The sequence below is a fragment of the Lampetra planeri genome, chromosome 17 (genome assembly GCF_965212315.1).
Source record: "Lampetra planeri chromosome 17, kcLamPlan1.2.h2, whole genome shotgun sequence".
Taxonomy (NCBI): Eukaryota; Metazoa; Chordata; class Hyperoartia; order Petromyzontiformes; family Petromyzontidae; genus Lampetra; species Lampetra planeri.
The window spans coordinates 873148-893892 of NC_136123.1; the positions used below are offsets into that span (position 1 = coordinate 873148).

At 61.9% G+C, this 20745-nt stretch overlaps 1 protein-coding gene across 1 annotated transcript; it reads left to right on the plus strand.

Moving 5' to 3' along the window:
* Positions 1 to 91: 91 nt before the first annotated feature.
* On the plus strand, positions 92 to 8538 carry GMDS (GDP-mannose 4,6-dehydratase). Its single transcript, XM_078601723.1, has 9 exons — positions 92 to 166; positions 1097 to 1312; positions 1718 to 1850; positions 3923 to 4225; positions 6302 to 6406; positions 7065 to 7192; positions 7390 to 7605; positions 7880 to 7948; positions 8451 to 8538. Exons 1-9 carry the CDS (start codon positions 92 to 94, stop codon positions 8511 to 8513), a joined length of 1308 nt encoding a protein of 435 aa, XP_078457849.1. The 3' UTR covers positions 8514 to 8538.
* Positions 8539 to 20745: the final 12207 nt, after the last annotated feature.

The following is a 20745-nucleotide window of genomic DNA, read 5'->3' on the forward strand; positions in this document are numbered from 1 at the left end:
AACAATGCGCACTGACCAGCAGCAGCAACACAGCCGCATGAGGTCCACACTGCACGGAGCTCACGTGAGTCGCACTTGTCCGAGCCAGGCGATGACAACTGCGGTGCGAGAGGGATGGATCCTCGAGGTCACCACGGAGGCAAGTCGGGACGCAATCGTGGACAACGTGCGGCGGTGACGCGCCCGGTCTCTGACCACCACCACGGTCACCGGCAGCCGTGGGGTTGTGGGTCACAAAGTTGGCCTCAGGCGTGGAGGGAGGTCGGATGACTCAACAAGTGTAGCCCAAGAATCTAGCAGAACCCTCGCGATTAGCCCACACGCGTGTAGCCAAGTGCGTTACCTGGCAGGTAATCAGCAAGTTTAATGCGGTACCCCACCAGGTGAGCAGAATCAGAATAATATTTCTCCGAGCAAAGCATTCCACAGCTACATATTTACAACCGAGAAACGTAAAATTACATGCAAACTTAAGACAGGTAAAGCAGGTAACGCGCGTGCGCTCCCTCGGGATATAACGGAGCGTCGCCTCTGGGCCAGGCGTGTCACACATCACGGTCTGACTTTCAATATTCAGCCTGGCCAGCGTCTCTCTCTAAAGCGCCGTCGTTGTTGTTATTGCCTCCACATCCCTGGGGGTCACCTGCCTCGGCCTGCCTCCAGTAGACGCCCCCGCTGGGGGTGGCCGGTAGCGCCACGTGGGGGGGGGGGGCAGCCACGCGGGGGCGAGCACGCGCCCATCCCCGGCGCGTGCTCGCCCCCGATTGGCCAAGGCTCCGTTTAACACGCCCCCCCCCCTCCACCCGTGCGAAGGCGCCATTGGTTGACGCCTCACTCGACACTCGCCGGAAGTGAGCCGCGATCAGCTGCGGCGGTCACGTGAGCGAGGACCACGGAGCATCGCGGTCGCATGGCGAGCAGCAGCAGCAGCCCCAGGCCTGAGGGGCCGGGGCCAGACGAGAGGGGGGCAGAGGGAAGCGGGGCAGACGAGAGGGGGGCAGAGGGAAGGGGGGCAGACGAGAGGGGGGCAGAGGGAAGGGGGGCAGAGGGGAGGGGGGCAGAGGGGAGGGGGGCAGAGGGGAGGGGGGCCGAGGAGACGGGAGCAGAGGGGGGCGAGGAGAGGGGAGCGGAGGGGGGCGAGGAGAGGGGAGCAGAGGGGGGCATAGGGAGGGGATCAGGAGAGGGGGTGGGAGGCACGAGGGGGGGCTTCGTGGACCTGGAGAAAGGCGCACAGGCCGTGGTTGACGCGTCCCCCGATGCGGAGCGAAACGGAGAGCGGAAGGTGGCGCTCATCACCGGCATCACCGGGCAGGTGCGCGGTCTAACGGAGCCAGGAATAGTGGCACCATCATCATCATCAGTGGCACCATCATCATCATCAGTGGCACCATCATCATCATCGGCACCATCATCATTATCATCGGCACCATCATCATCATCGGCACCATCATCATCATCATCGGCATCATCATCGGCACCATAATCATCAGTGGCGGCATCATCATCATCAGTGGCGGCATCATCATCAGCACCACCGTTATCATCATCGGCACCACCGTTATCGGCACCATCATCATGCAGCTTTATCATCCGGCAGGAGCAGTCGTAGCAGTGTCATGAGAATCAACAGCAGCAGTTTTATTTGCATCGTCATCGTTGACATTGTATTCACTATTCTGACCCCCCCCCCCCCCCCCCCGTGTGGCCGTGCCCGCAGGATGGCTCCTACCTGGCCGAGTTCCTGCTGGAGAAGGGCTACGAGGTGCACGGCATCGTGCGGCGCTCCAGCTCCTTCAACACGGGCCGCATCGAGCACCTGTACAAGAACCCCGCCACGCACCAGGAGGGCAGTGAGTGACCCCCCCACTCCACCACCCCCCACTCCACCACCACCCCCCACTCCACCACCACCCCCCACTCCACCACCACCCCCCCACTCCACCACCACCCCCCACTCCACCACCACCCCCCACTCCACCACCACCCCCCACTCCACCACCACCCCCCACTCCACCACCACCCCCCACTCCACCACCCCCCACTCCACCACCCCCCACTCCACCACCCCCCACTCCACCACCCCCCACTCCACCACCCCCCACTCCACCACCTTCCACTCCACCACCCCCCACTCCACCACCCCCCACTCCACCACCCCCCCACTCCCCCACCCCCCACTCCACCACCCCCCACTCCACCACCCCCCACTCCACCACCCCCCACTCCACCACCCCCCACTCCACCACCCCCCACTCCCCACTCCACCACCCCCCACTCCACCACCCCCCCACTCCCCCACCCCCCCACTCTACCACTCCCCCCCCACTCCACCACCCCCCCCCCCGTGCTCACCACCGTCTCGTGCTCACCACCGCGGCAGTGCATTGCGGCTCTTGAAATATCGCTTGGGGGGTTTTTTTTTATACCGAATTCGAAGTGTCTCGTCTTGTTGTTATTGGTTCCCGACCCTTTTGGTCTATCCCGTGGATTGAATTCACAATCACCACCACCCACACCCACCCCCACCCCTGCTTGCCCTGGGCTGATGAGACCCCCCCCCCCCCCATGTCGAAGCCGGGGCCAGAGTTGTCTTGTTTAAACAGTTGCTGTTGGATCGCGCACACAGGGTTGGAAAGTAAATAGACCGAGGTGATTGTGTTGCGCGGATTTTTGCCCCAGCAAAGCCTCACTGGAGTCTCAAGACTCCTCTTCGGGAGGGTCCTGCCCGGTTTTTTACCGTGGAGGGTGAAATATGTGCAGCCAGTCCAGTCCAGTATTTATTGTGCAGACACAGAGCTTAGCTCTGCCTATGTATGGCTTTCCCCACAATGCTCCAAGACCACGCAGAATAATGATGAGTTTTAAAACAATGCAGTATTGCATTTCCCATTGAGCAGGGGGCCCCGTAGTATATACGGAGTGCTCTTGCCAATAACATCTGGTTGTGTCCAGCAGCACTTGTTCAACAAGAACGACTCTGCTGATGAGGCCCGGAGTCCTATTGCTTTAAACAAATACTGCTGGTCAACATTGGTCTGCAAAGCCAACAGGTGAATGGACTAGCAACTTAATTGTATTTTTATACAAAGACACAGTGTCCCACTTAGACACGATTTACCCTTCCCCATGGATTCATCATCATCCTACCTGGCTCACCACTCGCCTGAGTTACACCACAATTGCAGAAATGGGTTTTGCCGCACTGCTCTCTGCTGCCGACCATGTATCCCGCAGCAGCAGCCTATAGCGCCTGTTATGCACGGTGGTCGCCCGTCTTAAGCGCTATCCAGGCTGAGCCTCCGCTTAACTTCCCAGATCTTGCCGAGTCTGCGGGGGCCGTGGGGCATTCCGGGGCATTTGGCGAGAGCCGAATCGCGCGGCAGGATCTGGCAGAACCGGTCGCGCCTCGACAATGACCGAGCTGCCCCCGTGAGTCGGGGAGCCGACCCCCTCTCGCGTCAGAGTCGCCGAGCCGGCACCGTCGAGGTCCGGGTGTCGGCCACGCGTGGCCAAACCGGATTCTCGAGTGGACGGTGTCACACAAACACCGCTTGCTGTCGGTGCGCTGCTGGACTGGGGGCTGACCATCGTGGTGCCAGGAGTGCAGGCGCAGGGAGATGGGCGCAGGAAGTTCATTAGCAGCGAAACATTCTCCCGGTCTACGTCGCTTCTCGTTCGTGCGTTGTGCCACCGCTCGGAAGGAATTTAGCCGCACAAGTTGTTGTAGATGTGGTTGATATTGTGTTTTCTGCAGTGTTATATTTCTGCGGTGTTACTGCCGTGGCGTGAGATTTGGTGTGTTGATGTTCTCGTTGTTGTGTTTTTTAATCTAGGGAGCTTTAACAATCGTTGATGTCATCGTCGTTCAAGACGTGGCGGTTTTATCACCCCCCCCAACCCTGCCCCCACCCCTCCCCCCCAGGCATGAAGCTGCACTACGGCGACCTGACGGACAGCTCGTGCCTCGTCAAGATCATCAGTGCCGTGCGGCCGGCCGAGATCTACAACCTGGGCGCGCAGAGCCATGTGAAGATCTCCTTCGACCTGGCCGAGTACACGGCCAACGTGGACGGCGTGGGGACGCTGCGGCTGCTGGACGCGGTGCGCACCTGCGGCCTGGCGGACCGCGTGCGCTTCTACCAGGCGTCGACGAGCGAGCTCTACGGCAAGGTGCAGGAGATCCCGCAGAGCGAGAGCACCCCCTTCTACCCGCGCTCGCCCTACGGTGCGTGCAGACGCGTGCGTGTGTGCGTGCGTGCGTGCGTGCATGTGCGTCTGTGCGTTGGTTGGGTCACGTAGCCCGCATGCCCAGCCACCGAATGCCCAAGCAGATTGTGTTTAGCCAGTTAGAGGGGGCTAAATGGGCAGGACACGGACTGGAGAAGAGATGGACTGATGCGGTACGGGAAGATGTTTAGCTGAGTGAACTTGTCGAAGACTGGTACCAGCGGTGTCAAGATCGGCCTCTGTGGAGGAGGCTCGTGAAGGACGCTGTTACTAGGCAGTTGGAGGCAGTTGCCCTCCAGCAACAACGGAGGGCGGAGGAGCGACGCTCACAACAATGTTAGGAGCGCCAGGTGGCTAAAACACAAGTCAGCACAATAGGGGGCACAGGTGGTGCATCGGCCAGTGATCTCAGTCAGTCCACCCATGGCACCTGGGTCTGTCCCATGACCTGCCAGTCGGCGTTCGACACTTGACGTGGCCTTAAAGTGCACTACAACCCAGGTTCAATTCCCACTCACGGCCACCACCAATCACGATTATCTGAACTGGTCCTGGGCCTCCCCTTGTTCGAATCTGCCTCAAATGAGTACCTGGTGCGGTATGTAAACATCGCCACTGGGGAGACAAAGGCGGCCGGGCGTGGCGTTGGCCACCCACCCCCTCGTGTGCCATGCCAGCCTTTATAGGTGCTGGCTAACAGCACTTGCCCCAGCAGTCTGTTGAGGCTTTACAAGGGGATCTTTGTTTTGTGCTTGAGCATGCACGCGCACACGTGTACGCGAACGAGAGCACGCACACGCGCACATTCACACTCCGGTCCGACGCGCACCTACACACGCGCACCTACACATGCACGGATGTGTTTGTACGCACATGGGTCCACTCTTGGATGAAACACGCGCACGCACACACGTGCTGGTGTGATTGGCCACGAGGTGGCGGTGACAGCTTGAGGCCACCGCGTGAAGCACCGCTCGTCGTGGCGAGTACCAGACCTCGACTCGGGGCGTCTGGCTCCCACTGAGCACAACACGGCGGCGGCTACCGCTGCTGCTGCTGCCTGCCAAGATTCATTCACAAAACTAGCAGCGTTATTGACGAATGTGTTGACCCTTGTTCTTGGTGCTTGTGCATCACCGCCAAAGCAGCAGCAGCAGCAGCAGCAACATGGCCAAGTGTAGGAAGCGTGTACGTACGAGTTGTGCGAATGTTGCGACTGCGGTTAAAGGATCCGTTCCAGCCCCGGCCCCCTTGGCAGCTTGGCGTGGATTTTTCTCCGAGGTCCCCAGGTTTTTCCCACCACGTTCAGAATCGACACCGCGCGTTTAGAGAGTATTTGGTCGCTGCTCTCAACGTCCACGCGATAAGCCACTTCGTTGAGCTGTCATTTGTGGCCAGGCCGCTTCTGAAAAAAGAGCTACAGAGCTCGGTGGGCATTAGCTGGTCAAATTAAACTACAAATTTGAGTCGTTCTAGTTGAGGTGCGCTGTGCAGCGCTGCACGCGTCGGCCCGGCGCGGGTTGCGTGCAGAACGCAGCTCGGGCCGCCAGGGGGCCCCGTGGGGGGGGGCCCGCAGCCCCTTGGGGGGGGGGGGGGGGACCCGGGTGTCCAGTCGCGTTCGCCTCGGGAGTCGCGGGGTCGGTCGATGCGCCGAGCGCGTGAAGAGCACCCCGGCCCCCACCCGCCACCCCCCCCGCCAACGCCGTGTCGGGCACGGAGGTTGCTTGACCATACTTCACCACGCTGGTCAGTGGGGCCTGGTGGAAGGGGTTGTTGTGGCCAGCTGCTATGAACATTTTTGAGATGTACGGTGAATGACAACGAACTCGGTAAGCATCGCTCGGTCGAGTTGGATTCCGGCCACGGCTAACATCGGTGGCAAATATCTGAACCGGTTCTGGGCCTCCTCGAGGTCGACCCAGCCTTAAATGAGTGCCTGGTGCGGTGTGTAAACATCAGCGCCGGAGAGACAAAGGCAGCCGGCGTGGTGCTGGTCATCCACCCCTTGTATGCTCGCTCCCAGCACTTGCCCCAACAGTGTTAAGACTACGCGGGGGATCTTTGTCTCGTGCAGGTGCGGCCAAGCTGTACGCGTACTGGATCGTCGTGAACTTTCGCGAGGCCTACGGGATGTACGCTTGCAACGGCATCCTCTTCAACCACGAGAGTCCTCGACGGGGTCAGGCCACACCACCACCACCCGGCCACACCACTCGGCCACACCACCACCACCCGGCCACACCACCACCCGGTTACACTGCCGTCCCGCCACACCACCCCCGGCCACACCACCACACGGCCAAACCACCACTCGGCCAAACCACCACCCGGCCACACCACCACCCGGCCACACCACCACTCGGCCACACCACCACCCGGCCACACCACCACCCGGCCACACCACCACCCGATTACACTGCCGTCCTGCCACACCACCACACGGACAACCACGCCACCATCCGGCCATACCACCCAGTTACATCGCCACACCAACAACCGACGACACTGCCATCCGACCACACCGCCAAGAAGCCACACCACCACACCGCTACCTCGGCCACACTGCCATTCTCAAACACCTTGACCCATAACTTGTGACTACCAGCGCTTGGCTTGACAAGTAGTTCTGGACACCACCTCAACCGTTGTTTCACTGCCCAAACTTTGGCCCCAGTTCCCCGGTCATCGTCCATGATGGTGAACGCACGACAAAGTCGCGCTCGTTAGACGCTAACGACGCCGCCGCAGTTGTAGTTGTTATCATGACGATTATCACCATCGTCGTCGTGGTGGTGGTGGCTTCGTTATCTAAAATCGTCGTTTTCACCTCGTCGCAGGCTCCAACTTCGTGACGCGAAAAATCTCGCGCTCCGTCGCCAAGATCCACCTGGGCCAGCTCGACTGCTTCAGCCTGGGCAACCTGGACGCACGCAGGGATTGGGGGCACGCGCGGGACTACATCGAGGTGCCCACCCCCGCCACCCACGCCACCCGCCAACCCCAGCGCCCCGGCTTCTCCCCCGCCCCGTCTCCCGTTCGCACCGCGGGCGGCCGCGCTCTGCCACCCCCGTCGGTCCCTAACCCCCCCCCACCGCTGGCTCGGGAGAAGCCGTCCCGAGGCGTGCGAGCGACCGGCGTGTCCGCCCTCTCGTCCGCCCCCAGGCCATGTGGCTGATGCTGCAGCAGCCGGAGCCGGACGACTTTGTGATCGCGACGGGCGAGGTGCACAGCGTGCGCGAGTTTGTGGAGCGGGCCTTCCGCTGCGTGGGCCGCAGCATCGTGTGGGAGGGCGGCGGCCTGCAAGAGGTCGGGCGCTGCCAGGAGACGGGGGAGGTGCACGTGCGCGTCGACGCCAAGTACTACCGCCCCACCGAGGTGGTGAGTGGGGGCTGCGGGGGAGACGGGGGCGATCGGAGGTGGTGGGGGTGTTGTGGAAGAGCACAGGCACTGGGGGCGAGGAGAGGGAGGTTTAAACTGCGGCCCATCGTTTGCGCCGAAGTCGCCGCTAGCCCTGCGCCGCTAGCCCTGCGCCGCTAGCCCTGCGCCGCTAGCCCTGCGCCGCTAGCCCTGCGCCGCTAGCCCTGCGCCGCGGTGTAAGGCGCCTCGTCGTCCGCTGGCGCCGCGCGATTCACCGCCCCGCGTCTCCCTGCAGGACTTCCTCCAGGGCGACTGCAGCAAGGCCCGGGCCAAGCTGGGCTGGGCGACGCGCGTCACCTTCGAGGTGAGTCCTCGTCCACCGCCCTCGTTGAGAATGAAACGCAGGAGGAGCGGGGAGAGACTGGTGGGGGGGGGGGGGGGGGCAGCAGGGGCCCAAGTGGGGAGTTGGGGGGCACCCGTTGGGTCCAGGGTGACTTCCCGTAAAGTTGGCGAACGTGACGTCAGCTGGGCGCGTGACGTCGCCATCCCCAGCGACCCGAGTTTGACTCCCGCTCACGGCCAACGTCAGTGATGAATATCTGAACTGGTCGCGGGCCTCCCCTAAGTCAACTTGGTCTTCAATGAGTACCTGGTGTGGTGTGTAAAACATCGGCAATGGGTAGACAAAGGCGGTGCCGGCCACATCACTCGCTCTTGTGCCGTACCGGCCTTGATAGGCGCTCTTGACAGCACTTGCTTCAACTGCCTGGTAAGGCCACACAGGGGAACCTTTGTCATTTTGGTTGTTGTTGTTGTTGTTGTCGTCGTCTCCATGGCGACGCTCACCTCGCCGCTCACCCCACCAGGAGCTGGTGCAAGAGATGGTGAGCGCTGACATGGAGCTCATGAAGAAGAACCCCAACGCGTGAAGACCCCCGGGGAGCGGGGGGGGGGGGGAGCGGGGGGGGGCAGGAGGTTCCAGAATAAAGTGGGGGGGGGGGAGAGGTGGGGATCAGTGGGGAGAGGCGGGGGGGGGAGGTGGGGATCAGTGGGGGGAGGCGGGGGGGGTGTTAGAGGGTGGGTGGTGTAGAAGGGAGCTGGCCTCCGAGGGGGAGTTGAGGAGGGGGGGGGGGTGAGTCGAGTGACTCTGTAGGGTGGGGGGCAGGGGGGTTCTGTAAGGGTCGGGGGGGGTGGACGGGAGGGGGTGGGAGGAAGGGGGTGCAGGAGGAGGGGGGGGCTGTGGGGAGGAGCTTGGCTACGACATTCCCACAAGATCCCGGTGCAGAACAACAATTTGTGTTGAGTGTGTGAGAGTGAGTGTGTGTTAGGAAGAGTGAGTCTGTGTAAGGGAGAGTGAGTGTGTATGAGAGTGTGTGTGTGAGAGTGTGTGTGAGTGTGTGAGAGTGTGTGAGAGTGTGAGTTTGTGAGTGAGTGAGAGTGAGTGTGTGAGTGAGAGTGAGTGAGAGTGAGTGAGTGTGTGTGTGAGTGAGTGTGTGAGTGAGTGAGTGTGATTGAGTGTGTGAGTGAGTGTGTGTGTGAGTGAGTGTGCGAGAGATTGCAACGTCCGAGTGGAAGTCCCTCTCTAGGCGCTGGACAACGAAGGGACATGAGCGCCGTCCACGATGGAAGGGGTTGGGGGGGATTATTTTTCTACGAGGGAGGAGAGGAGGAGAGATTCGGCTTAGGGGGACCAGAGCACTTGGGTCGCCACGGTAGCGGACGCCGCGGTAGCGGACACCGCGGTAGCGGACACCGCGGTAGCGGACACCGCGGTAGCGGACACCGCGGTCCCACACGTCGGTCTCCAGCCCGCGGTGCCGCGGCTCGGCGCGTGGCGCTTGCACACGGCGTGGCCGACGGCTGCCCGCGCCAGCGGGAGAGAACCCTGTGGTCGGAGCCGAACCGAGACCCGCGCCGGGAACGGGGGCCGAGCGGCAGCCGCGGGAGTGACCCCGCGCCGGAGGCCGCCCCCCGCCACCTGGAGAGCCGAGCGGGCGGCCGAGCGGACCGGTGGCCGCGGGGTCGCGAGAGGCGGCCGACGGCTCTGGGAGGGCCTTCATCCGGCAGCGGACGTGCCGCCGTGGCTGACCGCGACGGCGAACGGTGTCGCGCGTCTCGGCGTGAGAGGGGGGTCGCGCGGTTGACCGCTAACGCCGACCAACGAGGGGTTCCATAGTGTGGACGAGCTTTGATTCGGGCAGCGGTCGTCATCATTTAACCGTCGGCTCAAATAAAATAAATAATCACATTTTGTCCACGAATATTTTCGTCAGTTATTTGTTCAGAAAACGCCGTCCCAGACTCGAGCCGTGCCCCCCCCCCGGGCACCCCTCAGGCCGCCCCCCCCCCCCCGGATCAAACCACGCAACGACCCAGCGGCGTCCCAGACCTTCGTGGGAGCGCAGTCGGTCCCAGTTGAACGACGTCAAGTAGCGTCCATTTGCCCTTGACCTGACCTGACCCCGCCGGTCTCGCCCCTCCCCCCCGCTCCCACGCGAGGCCTCACGGCGTCACCGTGAGGCCTCGCGTCGCTCCGCCAGCGCTTAGTTTCAGCCGCCTTTCTCCGGGTCGGCAAACGGTGAGAATATTTACACACCCGGCACACCACATCCAGTATACCCCCCGCCCGCTATGAATGAGGTGGCTGCAGCGAGTCGCCGGTGACCCGGGATGTGTTGGGTGCCGTATGAAGCGCTGGCTGTGACGGTGAGACCGCGTGACCGCGTGCTGCGTGTTACTCGCCGCGGTGAACTTGAAGGGACGTGCCGCGTGAGTGACGGCGGCTCCGGTGGCGGAGCGTGGAAGCGGATACCGAAGAAACCATTCCCGAGATGTTTTCAAGCGACCTCCGCTCCACGCGCTCGGGGCGGGGGGGCGGCGGGGGGGGCCACTGGGCTCTTCCGCACTTGGCAGCGTCGAAGTTCCCCGCGACACCGGTGGCCTCGCTCCGCCTGCTTCCCTCCCGCGTGGCCTCGCAGCGGCCTGTGCCGCCGCCCTGCGCGATGCCTGGTGGCGGTCGCTGCGCTGCCCAGGCCTCGTCCCTGCTTGGCTTTGGGGACGGGGTCGGGGGGGGCGATCCGTGCGTCGTTCCGCCGACTCTGACGGCAGGAACGAGCTCCAGCCGCGCGCTCTACGGCGCGTTTTTGGGAGTTTGCAACTCCCGGTGTCCGACGTTTCGCTCCCACGTGCCGCTTGGGAGCTTCTTCGGGATTTCATTTTGCCTTCATTCCGTTCCCGAAGAAGACCCTGCCAGCGGCACGCGGAACGAAACGTCGGGCATCGCACCGTGGCGCGACCGGAGCACGCTGCGGCGTACCGCCGTGTTCTCCAGATGACACGGCGCACTTCATCCCCTGTTTGTTTCGAGCAGAACTTGTGGGGATGCGTCGAGTAATCCGGTCGCCGCGCGCGTGCGAATCCACGTGGCCGCATTTGTGTGACTTGTCACTGACGCCAAGCACCCGTTGGGGGGGGGGGGTGCGTCTTATTATCCGGCGCGTTCCTTCAGGAACAAGCGGGGGCAAGGAGGAGGAGGAAGCACGAGGAGGAGGGGGCACGTGAGAAGTTGGTAACGTTTTGTTTATTGCGTAACTTTGCTGAAGCGGTGGTTACAGCTGCCCGGTACAGACCGGCAGCGGCACGGCGAGCGGAGTCGACGACAGATCCACCGACCGACCGACCGCACGTTTAGCATCGGAATAAAAAAACGCACCCATCGGGAGAGAGAGAGAAACCCGTTATGCTTGTCCTCGTCTCTCTACACGCACACACATATATATATAATATATAGAATCTGTATAAAGTTTATAAACGACAACAACAACAACCACGTGGTCATTGTGTTAGACAGTTGCGTCGTGTGTCGCCACCAGCACCATCACCGCGGGGTGCGCCCTGTGAACGCGAATCGGTGCGGGGGGGGGGGGAGGCGATATTGGTGACGAGGCGGTCCCCTTGTTTAATACACGTGGGGGGGGGGAACCGAGAACGCCCGAAGAAGCCCCGCACGTGCGAGAGGGCAACACTCTATCCCCGTACAGATGGAAACAGATGGCGATTAGTCCACACTCTGCTGTACCGCCTTCTCCTGGCGAGCTAGGGGTACGGGACCTCCTCAACGCCCGCGGGGAGTAGAAGAGAGTCTCCCACAACATCTGTGCGTGATCCACCAACCCTTGCTGCTGCTGCTGCCCCCACATCACCGGATCGCAGCAGCAGCAGCAGCGTCTGCGATCACGTGGGCACCGAGTGGCCGGCTCCTCGCCGATCGGGGAGCAGCCCGCCACGCGGCCACTCCCAGCGCGGCTGCTCCAGAGAGGAGCGAGTGGGGAGAGGGGGGAGGGGGGAGTTCGCCCTCTTGTGTCGCGGCATTCACGAAGCGCCACCACGCGCCGCACATCTGGGGGGTGGATGCGCCGCTTTATCCGCAACTCGGGTCTAATGTGACGGAGATGGGGGAGGGGGGGCGCTGGGTGGTGGTTCGCGGTAGGTGCCGGGTGCGGTGTTGGGTGATGCTGGGTCATTGATGGTTAATGCGCGTGTCTGCTGGATAGTGGTGCAGGCTAGCCGGGTGGTGCCGTGTGGTCTGTGGAACCCAGATGATGCCAGGAGGCGGTGCTGCTGCTGCTTGGTGTCGAGGCTGAGTACTCGCTAGAACTGCCGGGTGGTGGTGGCGGCTGCTCGATGCCCCCAGGGGACCCCAGGGTGCCGTGCGGCGTGCCCCCAGGGTGCCGTGCGCTCGCACCGAGTGCCCGAGTCGGGGTCGCGCGCTGTGGGGTGGGGGGTGTGGCGAGCGCCGTGGCCCCAACTCCGCGCCGCGGAACGCGCTCGGAACGAGCCACGTGTCTGCGTCCTCACGACGGCCACGCGTCGAGACCGTTCCCTGCGCGTCCCTCGTGAGGGTCGCGAGGGACGTCTTCGTGAGCCGCAGGAGCAGGCGGTGGAGGAGGAGTCCGGCCTCTGGTTGGAGTTCGCGGCTCTGCTCCATGAAATAAAAACGCCGACTTGGCCAAACATCCCAAATGTCGCTAGCAGGACGCTCTTAGAAACCGACTCTTGAGACTCGGTGAGGCTTGTAAATAGACAGAATCCATCACAACAACAACACTCCCACTACTGCGATGCTGCTTTAGTTCCAGGGGGGGAGGGGGGGGGGCTCACGTCCATCACTCGCCTCGCAGTCGCCGTGCGTCCTGGGCACACCGACGCGTCGCGGGGGTTGTGACGGGGAGCGTCCCCAGTCAACCCACTTGACGAGTCCACGCATCAAGCGGGGTGCAGGGCGCACGGCGCGCACATGGCCCCGCCCGCCAGGGAGACGCGGAATCCGTAGGGGGCCCCGTAGGGTGCCAGCCAGGCCGGCAGCAGGGCCGGCCCCGCCGCGTGGAAGCCGCACGGCGGTAGCGGCGGCAGCGGCGGGGGGGGCAGCGGCGCGAGGGACAGGGAGCGGCACAGCGCGCAGCAGCCCGCGGTGGCCACGGGCCCCCTGGGCGGGGGGTCCGCAGCGAACGGGGGTCGCGAGCCCGAGAGGATCCCCTCGATGCTGAAAGTCCTCCACTTCTCGGCGGTGGCGGCGGCCGCGGCGGCGGCGGCGCGCGGAGCCGCTTTGCCCCCCACGCCGCCGCCGCTGCGCCCGGATTTAGCCGCGTCCCCTCGGTCCCTGTTGGCGGGGAAGGGCTCCGAGTTGGCGTCGGGGTCGCGGTCAGCGCGGCCCGAGGAAGGCGCCGTGGCCCAGACGCCGCCGCGCGGCCCGCGACTCGGGGCCCCGAGTACGAGGCCCTCGTCCGCCGCTCCGTCCTCCTCGTCCTCCTCCTTGATCGCGATCAGCGGCTGGGGTCCACCACCAGCGGCTCCACCAGCATCACGAGAGGAACCACCGCCACCGCCGTCGTCCTCATCATCACGAGTCGGTGCCACGGGAAGCGGCCCCGGCGCGCATCCGTGGTGGTGACGACCCCCGACCCCTTCCCCCGAGCTCCCGTCAGCCGGGTCTCCGGGGCCGTCCCCTCCATCCCTGCCGAAGGGGCCCCGACCAACACAGGGAGCCATTCCTCCTCCTCCTGCAGCAGCAGCAGCAGCCGCCGCCTTCGCCCTGCGCTTGCGCCTCCTGTAGTTGCCGTGCTCGAACATGTCGGCGCAGCGCGGGTCCAGCGTCCAGTAGCTGCCCTTGCCGGGCCGCCCCTTCTCGCGCGCCACCTTCACGAAGCACTCGTTGAGGCTGAGGTTGTGGCGGATGGAGTTCTGCCAGCCCTGCTTGTTGTCGTGGTAGTAGGGAAAGCGCGCCATGATGAAGCGGTAGATGCCGCTGAGTGTGACGCGGCGCTCCGGGGAGCTCTCGATGGCCATGGCGATGAGCGCGATGTAGCTGTATGGGGGCTTCTGCGGGGACTCCTTCGCTGCCGAGCCGCCCAAGCCGAGGCCTCCGACTCCTCCGGCGCCTCCTGCCGCCGCCGCTGCTGCTCCGCTGCTGCACCCGCGTTGCAGCGCGGGCGGCACGTGGAGCCCCGCGAGGAGAGCCGGGGAGCCCGGGTAGAGGAAGAGGCTCTCGGCCAGCGCGTGAAGGTTCGCGCCGCACACGAACGAGGAGGAGGAGGAGGAGGACATCGTCGGCGGTGACGAGGCGAGGCGGCGTGGGCTGGGTCCGGTCGGTCGGTCGGTCACTCAGCCGGTCACTCGCTCGCCTCCTCTCCACGCTGCCAGTAGCGTGAGGTCGTCTCCCCGTCTGCTCGAGACTCGCGTTGGCGCAACCCGCGCGGTCACTCCGCTCTACCTGCTCGTTCAGACACTCGACCCACCGAGTCGGTCGCTCACGCGGCTACCCAGAGAGGTCGCTCGGTCACTGGCAAGGGCAGTCGCAGCTCGGGTTGATGATGCACCGCCACCATCCAACGTGGCAACTCGTTCACTCGCTTTGGTTGCTCAACCACCCCGGCCACTCGCTCGCTAAACCACTCGGTCAGTCCGCCACGCAATCGCTCGATCTCTCACTCACCACCACCACCACACTCACCCAGTCGCTTCGGATCTTCCACTCGCTCGCCTGCCCCTTCACTCACTCGCTCGGCTCCTTCAATCGCTCGACTCCTTCACTCGCTCGGCTCCTTCACTCGCTCCCGAGCTCGCCCACATTCCTGCACTCCACGCAGCCTCCTCTCGAGTCCGCAAACTCCTCCAGAGGACCGTGACCATCAAATCAAATCAATCAAATCGGTCCACGGGGGCTTTCGATGACTCCCGCCTGGGGCGTCCCAACGACCAACACCGTCTCAAACTCACAATCCACGAGTCCACGACTCTACTGCAGCCTCGCAGTGAGAGGGAGAAAGAGAGTCTCTGCCTGGCTCTGAAGAGTCGCGGTCTCTGTCTGGCTCTGAAGAGTCGCGGTCTCTGTCTGGCTCTGGAGAGTCGCGGTCTCTGTCTGGGACTGAAGAGTCGCGGTCTCTGCCTGGCTCTGGAGAGTCGCGGTCTCTGTCTGGCTCTGGAGAGTCGCGGTCTCTGTCTGGCTCTGGAGAGTCGCGGTCTCTGTCTGGGACTGAAGAGTCGCGGTCTCTGCCTGGCTCTGGAGAGTCGCGGTCTCTGTCTGGCTCTGGAGAGTCGCGGTCTCTGTCTGGCTCTGGAGAGTCGCGGTCTCTGTCTGGGACTGAAGAGTCGCGGTCTCTGCCTGGCTCTGGAGAGTCGCGGTCTCTGCCTGGCTCTGGAGAGTCGCGGTCTCTGCCTGGCTCTGGAGAGTCGCTGAGAGGAGGTGGCCGCGCGCCCTGGAACCTGCGCTGTGTCGCGCGGAGCGGCGCGCCTGGCGCTTCACCCGTCATTGTTTTGCTTTCCGCTTCAGATTAAACATCTCGCCCCGTGTGTTTCGCCCTCGTGTTGACACAACACGGAAAGAAAAATCAACAGTGAACAATAAACAACCGTTTTTTCTCTCTCTCTCTCTCCCCTCTCTCTCCGCTCTCTCTCCGCCGCCGTGCGTGCGTGCGTCGCTCGCCCCAAGGTAATTACAACAAAACCTCCAGCACCCCTCCGTCTCCCCCTGCTCCATCTCCATCCCTCCCCTCTGCTCGCCCACACGAGAGAGGGGCTCAGACGAAGCCATCTATGGTCTAAGCTGAGAAGCGCTCGCGTGGAAAGCGGCGGGGGATGGGGGGCGCCACGCGGAGTCGCGCGCGCGGCGCAGGTGTGCGGTGAGCCCCCCGCCACCCCGCCTACCGCGCTCTTTGCTGACAGCACCACCGTCGTATGTGCCCCCCCCCCCCCCACACATCACAGCCAGTCGCGAGGTGGCTCAAACAACCGTGAAGCGGGGGGGGGGGTCCACGTGGAACTCGCGGAGTCGCGCGGTGAAGTTTGCCTCCCATCACCGAGCTGACGAACTTGAGAGGCAGAGAACGATAGGACCTCACCGTCACCCATCGCGGCCCGGTCTCTCCTCTCTCTCTCTCACCAACCCACGCGTCGCCTCCCCCGACCAGTGACCGTGTTCGAGACATCAGTTGAACCGTCCGGTGTCTTTGATGGTCGGGTCCGAGGCGGTCCCAACCGCTGGTTGTGTTTAAAAACATCGCTCACTCGCTCACTCTCACTCACTCGCTCTCATTCACTCACTCGCTCTCATTCACTCACTCGCTCTCATTCACTCACTCGCTCTCATTCACTCACGCTCACTCACTCTCGCTCACTCAACTCACTCTCACTCACTCACTCTCGCTCACTCAACTCACTCTCACTCACTCTCGCTCACTCAACTCACTCTCACTCGCTCACTCACTCACTCTCACTCGCTCACTCACTCTCGCTCACTCTCACTCGCTCTCACTCGCTCACACTCACTCACACTCACTCACGCTCACTCACGCTCACTCACTCTCGCTTACTCACTCACGCTCACTCGCTCACTCACGCTCACTCACTCACGCTTAATCTCACTCGCTCACTCGCTCACACACTCACTCACGCTCACTCTCACTCACTCTCGCTCACTCTCACTCACTCTCACTCGCTCACTCACGCTCACTCACTCACTCACGCTCACTCACTCACTCGCTCACTCTCACTCACTCTCACTCGCTCACTCACGCTCACTCACTCACGCTCACATACTCACTCACGCTCACTCTCACTCACTCTCACTCGCTCACTCACGCTCACTCACTCACGCTCACTCACTCACTCACGCTCACTCTCACTCGCTCACTTGCTCACTCACACTCACTCACTCACTCTCACTCGCTCACTCACGCTCACTCACTCACGCTCACTCTCACTCGCTCACTTGTTCACTCACTCACTCTCACTCGCTCACTCACTCACTCACACTCACTCACGCTCACTCTCACTCTCACTCGCTCACTCACTCACGCTCACTCGCTCAGGCTCACTCGCACTCGCTCACTTGCTCACTCACTCACTCTCACTCGCTCACTCACTCACTCACACTCACTCACGCTCACTCTCACTCGCTCACTTGCTCACTCACTCACTCTCACTCGCTCACTCACTCACGCTCACTCTCGCTCGCTCACTCACTCACGCTCACTCTCACTCGCTCACTCACTCACGCTCACTCACTCACTCACACTCACTCACGCTCACTCTCACTCGCTCACTCACTCACTCAAGCTCACTCACTCACGCTCACTCGCTCAGGCACACAGCGCCCGCCGCTGTTTCGGGCGGGCGGGCGGGCTGGTAAGGCCACCCATGCAGTGACAATCTGTGTTTATTTGGAAAAAGATTTCCGGCCAGGCCAGCGCATAAACTCAGCCGTCAGTGTGTTTGAAATCTCACGGCCCTGCCGCGGTGTGTGTGTGTTCGTGCACACGTGTGCTCCGTGCGTGTGACACACACACACACGCACACACACGCAGATTTGCACGGCTACTCGTAGGCAGGCACGTGGTGATGATGATGATTATGATGTGTGTAATATCTGTGTGTGTGTCTGTGTGTGTAATATCAGTGTGTGTGTCTGTGTGTGCATCTCTGTAGACCTTAATAGGTGCTCGCTTATAGCACTTGCCCCAACAGTCTGTTTAGGCGGGGAGGGGGCGGGGGTCTTTGCCCGTGTATCTGTCGATGCGCCAGTGACTGTGAGCGTCTGTGTCTGTCTGTGGGTGTCTGTGGGTGTCTGCGGGTGCCTGTATCTGAGCCCTCGACACTTCACGTGTCCTCAATGTCGATGTCAACAATGATGTACAAATACAACTCATAGCATCGATTAGTCAACCTCATCGGGTCATCTACGGCGCTGACTACTAATCGATCTGTTTTCCCCATTCGATAATCGTAAATTCGTCGTGAACGCCATCCCGCGTAACGACAACACGCCTGCGGGGTCAGGGGTTGCTGGCTCACACGGAGACGGGGAGACACGCGCAGCGAGACGCACCCAGCTGTAGCAGGCAGCACAGCAAGTAGGTCGGCGCTTAATTTTGCGTTTTGAGTACTTCCCGGGTCGCTGCTAAGAGCGAAGCAGGCGGCGCGTGGCGCGGCAGTCGCGAGGGGCAAGGGACCCGTGGAGGCGGAGCGCGCAACGAGTCCCCGATCACGTTCAGGCGAAGGTGCTCGCGCCACTCGGGGGCGCTTCGGGGTAAGCACCTCGGCAGGGGATGTCGCCTCGACTCTTCCACCAAACGCCCGGGCGGAGAGGTGGGAGTCCCCACGCTTTTCTCCACCACGCGCGGCCTGCCGACTCGCTGTGGTGCGTGGCTTGGGGCAGGCGGTTTCTGAGACTCGCTCCCGTTATTTTAAACTGCCGCGCCGGGAGATTGAATCGAACCGGCGACTTCCGAACTCCCCAAGCCGAGTGCGGCGATAGCCACGACACAGCAGAATGTCCTGGTGTGGTTGCGCCCCATTTGTACTGCAGGGTGGACAGAGGCGTGGGGGGGGGGTCTGGCACGAGAGAGGACGACTTTGAGGGGCTGCAGGAGGGCTCCTGAGGTCCTGGATGATCTGGGGACCTGCAGAGCCGTCGAGCGGGCGAGAGAACCATTGACTGGTCCAGCCCTGGGACCAGGAGACTGTCAGCGCCTGGTCAAGTAGAAAGCCCCCTCCCTTGCCCCCCACCCCACCCCATGTCCGCCCCTCTCCGCTGGGCCACACACGTCGCGGCTGTTTAAGTTTTGGATGTTTTTTTTTGTTCCTGGGCTCCTGACTCGGCACCTGTTTACAGCAGAGCGGGGCTCCACGGGGCACCTCGCGTAATTGAAGTTCCCCCGTGCCCCCCCCAACCCCCTCCCCCAACCCACCCACCCACCCACCCCCACTCGGTGGTGCCAATGTCGTGAGTTATCGCGCAGGGGTTGGGCCCCTTACACTGAGACATCGGCATCATCATCAGCACTATCATCACCACTGTCATCATCAGCACTATCATCATCAGCACTATCAGCATCAGCACTATCATCATCAGCACTATCATCATCAGCTCTATCATAATCAGCATTATCATCATCAGCACTATCATCAGCTTTATCATCATCAGCAGCACTATCATCATCAGCACTATAATCACCGGCAGAAGCAGCATCATTATCATCAGCAGCAGCAGCGTAATCATAATCAGCAGCAGCATCATCGTCAGCAACAACAGCAACAGCATAATCAGCAACAGCATCATCAGCACCAGCAGCGTCATCATCATCATTAGCAACAGCAGCAGCGTCATCATCAGCCGTGGCAGTCATTATCAAACCATTGCTGGATGAAGGCCTTTCCCCCAACCCCGCCAAAAATAAGTTATAAGAATTGGATAAAGATGAAGAACGCTGCCCAAGTCGCTCGACTCATGAGCGAAGGGAGCGCTGGACAGGGCGAGTTTCGCGACTGGACAATCGGAGACGGCTCCTCGTGGGAGTGACGCCGTCTGACCGCGCGCCACCTTCGGGCGCTGTTTGAAGGCGGCACCTTGCGATGGCGACGACGAGATGAAGAGGCGGGATGAGAGAGACGGTCAGCCGCACTTCCACTGCGAATCCTCACGAGTATCATCGGCCATGATCCATCCACTGCTGGAGGGAGCCCCCCTCCACCAAGCGGTCGCCACTTGTCACGGTCTCGCGATCCGCGACGAGCGAGATTCCACATCGCTCCATCTCCACGTGGCCGGAGTCTCGGGGCGAGTTTTCTCGCCTTTCATAATAAAGGTTTTTGGGTTATATCGCGTAAGTATTAATGTTGTGTCGTAACCCTCCACCACCCGACACAGCCAATTAGTAAGAGATTTGTCACGTAGACAAAACGCCAATTAGTTACTAGTTCAGCCCACCGGTGTGTTGGAGAGTAAATCCACAACGTTTACAATGTGAGTACTGCGACGTTTCGCTGGTAATTACATCCAGCATCATCCGGCGATCTGGCCAATCTTTATTGTGAATAATATTGGTCGCAAAAGCCCGCGTGTTAAGCTGTCCCGCCTTTGGCTGCCATTCCATCGCCGGTCTCGACCCCCCCCCACCTCGGCACCCGCGGCCTGCCCCGACTGCCGCGTCACGCGTGTGTGTGTGTGCGTGCGTGTGTGTGCGTGTGTGCGTACGTGTGTGTGTGCGCGTGTGTGTGTGCGTGTGTGTGCGTGTGCGTGCGTGTGTGTGTGCGTGCGTGTGTGTGTGCGCGTGTGTGCGTGTGTGTGCGTGCGCGTGTGTGCGCGTGTGTGTGCGCGTGTGTGTGCGCGTGTGTGTGCGTGCGTGTGTGCGCGTGTGTGTGTGCGTGCGTGTGCGCGCGTGTGTGTGTGTGCGTGTGTGCGTGTGTGTGCGTGTGCGTGCGTGTGTGCGTGCGTGTGTGCGTGTTCGTCTTCGGGAGTGTTTCGTCAGCAGTTGTAGTCCCGAGTCCTCCTTTGGTGTTCGACAAGCCGAGTCGAAACCGCCAGCCAGGATTTGAACTCGCAGCGTTAACAAATGAATTGGCCAAACAGAAACTCAACTACTTCAGCTATTTGTTTTATATTTCACCAGGTCAAGCCCACTGAGATACACAGATCTTTTTTTAGAAGTGACCTGGCCACACGTGATCACGTAACTTAGTGTCAACTTAGCACCGTGTCGAATTTTACAGCAGCCAAACACTCGAAAGGCGTGGCGATGTTGATTCTAAATGTGGAGGGGAAAAACCGGAGGACCCGGAGAAAAATCCACGCGACCACGGGGAGAGAGAGAGAGACACACCAACTCA

Coding starts and splice junctions, on each gene's coding strand:
- GMDS (XM_078601723.1), top strand. CDS start 92: ATGACAACTGCGGTGCGAGAGGGATGGATCCTCGAGGTCACCACGGAG. Junction 167..1,096: donor GGGACGCAATCGTGGACAAC/GTGCGGCGGTGA, acceptor GGGGCCGAGGAG/ACGGGAGCAGAGGGGGGCGA. Junction 6,407..7,064: donor CCACGAGAGTCCTCGACGGG/GTCAGGCCACAC, acceptor ACCTCGTCGCAG/GCTCCAACTTCGTGACGCGA.